General features: G+C 35.0%; 1 protein-coding gene across 1 annotated transcript; it reads right to left on the bottom strand.

Moving 5' to 3' along the window:
• Positions 1-3,312: 3,312 nt before the first annotated feature.
• On the bottom strand, positions 3,313-5,393 carry LOC131067232 (pectinesterase-like). The gene is made up of 2 exons (XM_058002189.2): positions 4,364-5,393; positions 3,313-4,103 (listed from the first exon to the last, which is right to left on the bottom strand). Exons 1-2 carry the CDS (start codon positions 5,322-5,324, stop codon positions 3,412-3,414), a joined length of 1,653 nt encoding a protein of 550 aa, XP_057858172.2. The 5' UTR covers positions 5,325-5,393; the 3' UTR covers positions 3,313-3,411.
• Positions 5,394-10,081: the final 4,688 nt, after the last annotated feature.

Here is a 10,081-nt window from a genome sequence, read left to right as displayed (position 1 = left end):
TTTGATCCATAATTGACACATTTGTGCACCACTACTAGGATATAAGTGCACAACTATTGGGACACTTTTCCACAAGAACTGGCAATTTTGAGTGGACAGTTATTGGAACATCTTTAAGTAGGTATTGGGTGACACTTTGAAATGTGTACCTTTTGACCCTTGTACACACAATTGATCCCACAAAATGCCTCATTACTACCCATAATTATAACCTTAGCTGGAAGTAGTTAAGGTGCATACAAAGACAACAAAAAAATTGTTGAAATTCAATGTACCATTTAGGATCTGTGGGTGTGCAAAGGTAGCTATACCCACTACCAGTATGCTTCACCTACCCAAAAGTTAGAACAATAGATATAAGCAGTTAAATTATAAGGAGACAAAAAGAATTTGTTGAAATCCGATGTATCATTTGGGATCTATGGGTGTGCAAAGTTAGCTATAACCACTATTGGTGTGTTTCCCCTACCTCGCATTAATTTTCTTTAGTTCAAAATTTCTATTTTTAACCACCTCATTCACAAAAATGATATTACACATTGATATGTTTTCTTTTAATTATATGGCTCTTACTATCAATTTTGTTGATTAACATCTTCAATTGCATTAAGCTGTAGGAATATGTTTTGCATCATAATTTTGATAGAACAACTCTATATTGGCTCTTATTTATTAAGCTTACCTCTCTTCCAAATCGAATAAACACATTTATTGACAAATATTTCTAGTCCAATATGAGTTAAAAAAAATCCTAGACACTCAACATCCTTGCATATACAATTTGTAATATGATAAATTAACCAATAATCCAAAGTACCCTTCATGTACTTGAAAACCCTTTTAACATATGTCCAATATTTTGTTGCCTAATTTTATTGTGTCCTATTATGATAGTCACTCCTCCCTCCCCCATTGGTTCGCACCCATGCATTTTGATCTGACTACATACATCATTTATTTAACTAATTTGAGAAATATTTAAATGAATCTTCCTTTAATCAAATCTCACATGCGTGTTCTCCCTCATCATCCCTAATGTGGCTTTCATATGTTGAAACTTGCGAAAAATCCTAAAAAAATTCTAAGCATGATTTTTTTGTGTTGGAGTTTCAATGTTTTCCATTTTGGTATAAATTTTCGTTTAATTTTACCTTGTTCCTTTGATCCTATTAAGATATTGTGCTTTTCCATACAAGCCTACCTTTAAACTATTCCTTCAACCATTTTTCTTGTTAGGATTTTAGAGTTCTCCTTCTTAATACCCCTCTTTTCCAACCTCGACATTTTGTTTCCTTTATCAATGTTTTAGTCTTGATCTTACTTCCATGATTTTCCTTCAAACCTTGGCTTCTTGACCATTTGCACTAAGTTACCTCTAGAGCCAAAAATTTTGCCATCCCTTTACTCAGGTAGATATTTCTTAAATCCCCAATTCCTAGCACTCCCATTATGTTTTCTTATTGGGCTCATGGGTCTTGAAATCACCTTTATTGGCTACTTCTCTGAACTGTTCTAGATTCTTAATATTTGACAATTGACAATGTTCACCATTTTAGTATTAGTAGCTTGGAAATACCTTGATTCGCATACATAAGAGATGAATTCCTTGGTATCAGTTTTCCCTCACTCTATTGAACTTCCTTGATATGTCCTTTCAAAGTAAGACATTTGGAGATACCCTTATTTTTTTTCTTTAGACATGAAGTATGCCATTCATCTGATTCCTAATAATGGTATGGGGCATGAGGTATTCATATCTGCTACTCCTATACTATCTCACATATACTTCACAATGAGTTACAAGAACATGTGACCATCATATGATGAAGATGAGCAATACATGGTTACTAACAAAATCCATACAATATGGATACTTTCTTTCAAACATTAATAATGCTTGTTCAATGATCAAGTATCATAATTTTTTTTTCTCATATACTTTCAATAATTACAATTGTGTACTCTCTCAAATCTTTGAACATTTAACTTTTTTTATTAAAAAACATAACCACAAAGAGAATTTACAAAAAAAAGTTATTTTCAATGTTTTCAATATAGTTAATTAAAAGCATGCAAAGGGTCATTTCATTTATAGAAAGGAAGTATAGTGATGTATGATTAAAATGATCAAACATGTCAACGGAATTCTAGTATACATAATTGAGATGTGCAACAATTTTCAAAGTACATACTTAGATAATTAATTATTAAAAATAATTAATTCAAGTATTACTATACAACATATATACTATTGTATCAAATTTAGAGGACTCCTACTTCATTCACTTTGAGAATATTTCCAATACAAAGTAAAATAATATTATCAAAGAATGGCAATGGTCAAGATAATGAAGCTTGTATAGGTAAACCTAGGAGGAACCTATTTTCTCTCAAACTATTATCTTGATTCCTCCAAAGAACACATTGAATGCTTGGGTAAGAGAGATGACCACAAAAGAAGGAATGACTCATCAATAAGAGAAATTATAATGGAACAACTGATCAATGGAGAAATTGTCCTCCTTCAAATTCTATTAAATCCAAGAGGGTATTTTCTTGAGGTTAAATGAAAGAAATACAATTAAGCATTGGATATTTATAATTAAGTAAATGAAAGAATAAACTATGTATGCAACTAAAGATCAAATCAAACTCTATTACTTAGTATAACTCTTTTTAGCTTATTTTATATCTAAATAATCTAGAGAAGTTTCTCTCATAAGTCATTAAAGTATTATCATCTATATGTTCACAAACTATAAGCCATAGAACTAAGTCATAATAAAAGCCATGAACTAAACTAATCATAGACTAATAAAGAACAAGAGATGAATTTTAATTTAAAGATTGATTCCATGGAGCATTTAAGTTAAACCATTGTCTATGCAAGCACCCATGATGTATCTTTGACCATGTTAATGTATTAATTGAAAATTAGAATACAGTAATTTTTTTTAGTTGTAATCAATTAATAAACATGGAGAGAAATGTATCCTAGATACTACATAGACATTGCCTCCAAATTAGTACCTATTGAAAGATATATAAATCAAATCAAAATTTACAAAATAAAAGAAAACATATATGAAACTACAGTAAGAATTTGGATGTACACTCACAAATTTAACATGAATAAACAATATTATATGTTAGAAATACTAACAGAATATATAAAACAATCAAATTAAAATTATTTATAAACAACTTGAAATTAGTTTTATCAACTAAGCACTTTGCAGATGCTTCAAATTTGTAAGCAGTTGAATTCGCCAAAAGAACAAGGATTTAATAACAAATTCACCATTTTCTCTTCATGGAGGTTTTATTTCCTCTTATTTGGTAGCTGAGGGGAGAACACATAAATTTGATGATGCAATAATCCAAGACAAGTCAAGTGGATTTTTCAACATTTTAAAACAAGTCTCCATTATAAGGTATGGAAGTTGCTGGTAACCATGAATCACCAAAGATGTAGTTAGTTACCGTGAAATTTTGAGCGTCAGTTGTGTTCATTACATGATAACCAGGCCAAGTAACTCGCTGTGAAGTATTTGACCCTGGACCTTGATTTCCGTATTCACCATAATACAACGTGCTCAAGGCAAATGTACCATTCCATTCTAACCACCCAGCCGGCTGGATCAAACTATCCAAATAAGATTGCATGTAAACAGTACGTGAGTACTCTTTCCATGGCCTCCCCAGGTACGTACGGACAGAGCTCATAACAGGAACCAGATCAGGGGCCGCAGTAACCTTACAGCCGTGAATCGATATCCCCGTGTTTTGATTTGGGTCTGTTCTACCTTGAGCTGTGAATACATTCTGCTGCCCGGTCAATGGTGTTCGTGCCAAAAGAGTGCAGTTTTGGAATACTACAGCGGAGTTGCCGAATATGTAATCTACAGTGCCATAGATATCACATTCTCTGTAGAATTGACGGAGTGAGTGCACGTACAGAGTGTCTTGATACCCTTTGAAGCTGCACCTGTAAAAAGCAGATAAATCTGCTCCCACCCGTAGAGCAACGGCCTGGTGCTTTATTGCACCTGCTGTGTTCTCAATTGTGAGGTCTCTTGCAAGAAAACCTTTCCCAGTCGTGGCTGCATATATTCCATTGAATCATGTTACATTAATATGGGTTTTAATGTCAATTAAATTGTGTAGGTTTTTAACTTATTTTGGATTATCAAAATTCAATTCTTTTCGAATTTTTAAGATCTCCACTATTCTAATAATTAATCATGAAACATAATCTTAAATATTCATTTAAAAAATTAAACACAAATTAATCCAAAAACAACATTACTTGTCTTAAAGAGAAAGAGAAATTAAAAAAAGGGAGAGAGATTCCATAACACACCGAGAGTGGCAGAGTTGAAAGTAGTGGAGCCATCTACAAAGCTTCTGTTACCAGTGATCACAGTGACGTCTTTTCCATCTCCAATGAGCATGATATTATATTTGTTACTCGCCACGCTTACGTATTCCTCGTACACTCCTGCGGTTACATAAATCACTGATCTGTTTGCACTTTTGTTTGCAACGGCATTAATGGCATCAGTGATTGTGGTGTAATCACCGCTGCCATTCCGCGCCACCGTCACCATGTTTCCTGTCAAATTGACGCCGGCTACAGTCTGAAGAAGCAATCTTCTGTCCTCTCCAGATAACCACGACGAGAAGTCGTCGTCGAGGGGTTCGTGATCAACTTGATGGGCGTCAGATAACAAGCGTCGGCTGTGGACTGAAGTTTTTGAGGACTTCATGGCTCTGATAAAAAGCTTCTCTACAATAGCCAGGGAATTACTCACTGACCGGGACGCGTTTGGCACATGATCTGTGAAAGACAGCAAATGGAGATCGATGTTTGCTTCGTTGAGGCCGTCGAGACAGGTGATCTGGCTCGTCAGGGCTGCACTCAGATAGCTCTGAATATCCACTGCATCTTTCCATTGTAATGAAGAATCTGTCAAGATTGACAGACTCTCCGTCAGATAATAGACGGTCAGATCGTACAGTTGGAGGCAGTCGTCGACGGCTTGACTCTGCTTAGCATTCATGGATGATCTGCGAGAGTCACTGGAAATGAAGCCTCCAACCGTTTGGGCGTTAGATATGCTCATGTTGAGGGCAATATGAGTCATATCTTTTGGGCCTCCTCGTAAAGACCCTGGATTTTCAGAAAGGCTTGACTCGCATGATTTACGATCAGGAGCCAATTCGCAGGCAGATTGAATGCCGTTTTGTGGAGTGGCGCCTTCACTTTGAGAAAATAAAACAACTATCACCACAACCAAAAGGAGCAGCAACTGAGAAGCCATTTATTTAATCAAATCACAAGGAAAATCAATAGAATGGAATGCAGTGCAGTGATTGGCATACATTGTGTGCTCGGGTATTTAAAAAGGCTCTGGAAACTCAAAGTCAAAGGAATCTCTAGCTATCCTTAAATATCGAGCATCGACATATATTCCACATTTTTTTAATTAAATCTTCAAAATACAGTACGTTCTGATTTGTCTGATGTAGATTGCACCCGCTTCTATTAATTCTCTATGATCTGTCAGCAGTGATGGAGGTTCAGATCTGCGAGCACAACAGCTCAGCAAGGGCATGAAGTCCACGAGCTGCCAGTCAAGCGAGGGAACCTCTTATGATGTTGGAGTCTTGCACTCAACAAGATCTGATCCCTGGTGGACTCATTTGGAGCCATTCAACTTCACCAATAGACCAAGCGTCCATTGACACATACATCTTATTTGAATTATAAAAGAATCTATTTTCTATATTATTATAAAATATCTATATCCCCCAAAACAAGTTGCTCTTGATATTGCATTAGTACTGACCATTGAGGACTAGCAATGCTAAAAAAGTGCCTTAGAGATGCAATTGGATTGCTAGGTTCTAGTTCACCTAGGTTAATCATTTGGAAAGGCCAATGTTCCAGAAATGGAAATGTTTAATTATAACAATATTTAGCTGTGTAGATATTCTACAAGGATCATGTATATTTGATCTAAATTTTAGTGCTATAATTGAAGAATTCCTAGAATGATTCTTCTCTTTTATGTATATGATTTTGTAAATGATTAGCATATATGAGAGAATGAGTGTTCCTTAATGTAAAGATGAATCCAATTGAATTCATTTATGCACAATATTATATAACGAAATTGCACAAAAATATAACAAATTATCAAAATCAAGAAAAGAATGTCCAATACTCAAGAAAATTTTCAATATTAAAATATCAATAGTCAAATTTCATGCTCATGGGACCGACCTAACATATAAAATTGTAATAAAGTATATAGAGAATGAATATTTGAACATAGTGGGAAATAATAGGCATAATGCATGTCAAGTATGTGGAACTAGTGTGGTTGTTCTCGCATATACATTGGGGGCAAGAACAACTTGTGTTGAGGTGTTCCTTGTTTGAGGATTCCCTTTAATTATATTGCAAGCTGAGTGTATCGTTGTTTGAGAACCATCTCCTTCTTTTGGAATGTGTATGTATCTTTATTTGAATATCCCTTCACTCTTTTATTCCTTAAAATATTAGCATAGAATATATACTAATATTTTAATGGGGGCGTGTGGATTTGTAAGCTTTGATCTTATTGATGTGTCCCCTAAGGTGTTGTTATCAGTTTTTGTAATATTGGCTAATTATGAAGCATTATTTACTTGTTTTTCCTCTATTCCTACAAGAGAAAATACTAGATGTGTTTCCTCTATTCATGTAGAAAGACACACTTCACCTATGAATCACCCAATATAATATAGTTTGCTAGCTATTAGTATTCATATTACTTAGCTTGGTCACCTAGTATAGCATGGCTTACTACATATGATCGTTGTTATTATTTATTCTTCTTGAGGTTATAGCATTGTAAATTATATCCCTATGCAATTTATTTCTAAGATAGGCCATATCATCGCTCAATTGTATATGCCATTCTAGCTTCTCCTTCTCATTTTGAACCTTAGGTCCTAATTTGAGGCCACATTGGGTGAAGCGAGGTGCCTAGGGCACCCCACTTCTAAGAGCGGGTGGCCTAGGGTGCCTCAATCCACAATATTTGGCCCCAAATTCAAGCCATGGCATGCTTGGCTAGGTTGAGTGGGAAATTTTTTATTATTAACATCAATACACATACTCCATACGACTAGATGACATCTACATCGACATATATCAACTGTACACCATAGAACAACTTTTAGACCTAGATAGTAGTTGAGTATCTCTTCCAAACCAAACAAGTCTATACCAACTTTCATACTAACAAATCTACTAGAAGCCCAACTACAAGACATATTACATAGAGTTGGAACCATCGCTAGACATAATCCTTCTTCACTTATCTGTATGATCACAAAGTTAGAGAGAACCTCTCATCAACTTGTAGCACTGCATTGTAGAGACCCATATTCGAAACAACCAAACAACTTCTAGATGAACAAGTTTGATATCAACTTATACTTGTATTTGCAACAATCTCCTCCTTTGTCATTGACGACAACACTTGTACATAATATCTAAAATACTTATCTCTCCAAATACTTCTCCCCCTTTGAGATCAAGAACAAAGGGTAATTTATTATATGTACACATCTACAAGCTCCCCCTACAACAACATTCCCTCAAAACTAAGACCTAAAAATCTTCAAATTTTTCACCATATTACTCCTAAAAAAAGGATCATAAAAAATCATCATCATTTCATAGTAGGAAAATTTTTTTTGTACTATTCTCTAAGACTTGAATGGATTGAATCCCACGAGCCTATTATAGATGAGAAAAATCAAATATGACATTCACATTGAAGATGCAACTCTATTGTAACTCAAATTTGCATCCTTGAGAGAACAAAATTGTTTCTTGTATTTATCTCTCTGTTCTTGCACAAAGTATAGCTATGAATGGAGATTGTATTTCTTTGTTCTAACAACACCATCATAGTCCTTGTATACATCAAATGAATTGGCTACATCAGAGTTTCCTCAAATTTTTCCTTGAATTTTTTGGTAGCATTGGGCCATCTTAAACAATAATGATGCAACCAAACAAGATCTTCAATACATATTTTGAGATTATTTAAGTAATATTTTAATCAATGATGCACCTTTTCACATTTTCTAATCATCTTAATATGTAGATTCTTCAATATCTTGTCTTCCTTATCTTCATTTTTCTTAGTAGCTTCAGCGCTAATATCTTTTGAAGCCATATACTCAACTACGTCTTCTTCTAAGACTTTTGGAAGCAGATCTACAACATTATTAGGAACCAATTTATTTCAAATTAGATTGGGATTAAATCATATGTTCATTAATCTCTTGATCATATGTTGGTATCACTAGGTACAAATCACCTATAGTTTTTAGTCCATCAGGACGTTTGATCATATCCAATACTTTGTGTACCTAAAGAGGATCCCAAAGGATACATGGGAAGACATCTTTTCTTCTTCCATGAATTTCTTTTGTTCATCACCTTTCTCCTGTTCATTACCTTTTTCTGGTTCATCTTCTTCACATTCTACAATTGTAGTTTTTAGGTTTTTCTCCTTGACAAAATGCACCTATTTAGATTTTATCAACTTGGAAGCATACTGCATGTGAGAGGAAGAAACCTATGTAGATGAAGTAGATAATCTTTAAGTTCTCTTTATAGTTAAACTATGTTCTTCCAAGGACATTCTCACCTTTTTTCCTACTCCTATCTTTCCAATATATGCACTAGTACCTATTTTTTCATCAAAAGTCCCAACCTTTCTTCACATTGATCGTTAGGTGATTTGAGGAGAATTTCTACAATTTCCATGCATTCGATTTTTGTGTTTTTATAGGGAAGATTTGTAACCCATAAAGTTTGAGGCTCTATTTCTTTTCTCAAGCAATTGTCCTTATTGACCATCAAGGTAATCTCATTTCTATAATTTTCTACAAATCTTGATGGAACCCTACTTCTAATGATCATCTCCTTCAAGATATTCAAAAGAAAATTATTGTTAGAGTGATATTTTATTAGCTAATAATTATTTATTTAATTATTAGTCTATTATACTCTATGCTTAAGCTAAAATTAGGAATCTTATAATTCTTTAGGGTTTTCTCCTTTAGGGTTTCGAGTATCCTTTTATAAGGATTCCCTCTTTGTATTTTTATAGAAATTGTAATTATTGAATTACATTCTTGTTGCACAATCAATATGACTCCTCTTTTCTGGATCTCTGAATTCTGGCCTCCATAGCATTTTTGCTTCTCTCCTTTTGTGACAGGTTTTCATATAGGTGATCTTTGGGAGCTGTAGAGTTGATTTTTCCTTTGCTCCAATATGGTATCAGAGCTCCAGATTTGCATGCCACTGTTCTCTTCATGAGAGTTTTTGGGCCTTGTTCTTCATATGTGTATATTCGGGGGTTTGTGTAGTTGTTTTCTTCCATTTATAGGGGTAGCTGATTTTTCGGTGCATTTTGGTGCCACACAGACCTCACGGTTAGATTTAGGAGGCCGTTTCCATGAATTTTGATATAAAATTTGACTTATTTTGGTAATAGGTGTTCTGGAGGCAAAAAATTTTAAGCCCTGACCATACAACCTCAGGCACACCATTCGAGAAAAAAAATATTTGTTTTTGGTAGTTTTATGGCTTGCCTGGGTCGAACTGGTCATGGGAGCCGTTGATGGTCTATAACCCGTTGGGGCCAGCCTAGCGGTTTACTTGACAGTCTTAACACCGTCAGCTCCCATGGTGGTCACTGTAACCCACCAATTACCATGGCTGTCACAACCACCACCACCCCCAGGAGCCGCCTATCACCACCGCCGCCACCCCCGCCCTGTCCCACCCAGCCTAGGTGTCGTTGCTCACCCTAGCTAGCCATTGTTCCACTTGACCAACCGCTTCCTATGCTTGCTCTTCTCAGCCACCACCTAGCCGCCACTAGTAGGGGGCTATGTTTTTTTTAAAGTTTTTTACAGGCTAATTTTTTTTTTGCCATAACTTGGGTAAACAGAGTTTTTTTTGGCAAAACCTTATATCATTGGAAAGCTCTTTCCGAGATCT

The sequence above is a fragment of the Cryptomeria japonica genome, chromosome 11 (assembly GCF_030272615.1).
Source record: "Cryptomeria japonica chromosome 11, Sugi_1.0, whole genome shotgun sequence".
NCBI classification, from domain to species: Eukaryota; Viridiplantae; Streptophyta; class Pinopsida; order Cupressales; family Cupressaceae; genus Cryptomeria; species Cryptomeria japonica.
The sequence above is the reverse complement of the archived record's forward strand: the minus strand, read 5'-3'. Positions and strand labels throughout refer to the sequence as shown.

Excerpts from the sequence above, each read along its gene's own strand:
- LOC131067232 (XM_058002189.2), bottom strand. The coding sequence starts at position 5,324 with ATGGCTTCTCAGTTGCTGCTCCTTTTGGTTGTGGTGATAGTTGTTTTA. Across the intron at positions 4,104-4,363 it reads TTTCAACTCTGCCACTCTCG|CCACGACTGGGAAAGGTTTT; the intron begins GTGTGTTATGGA and ends GAATATATGCAG.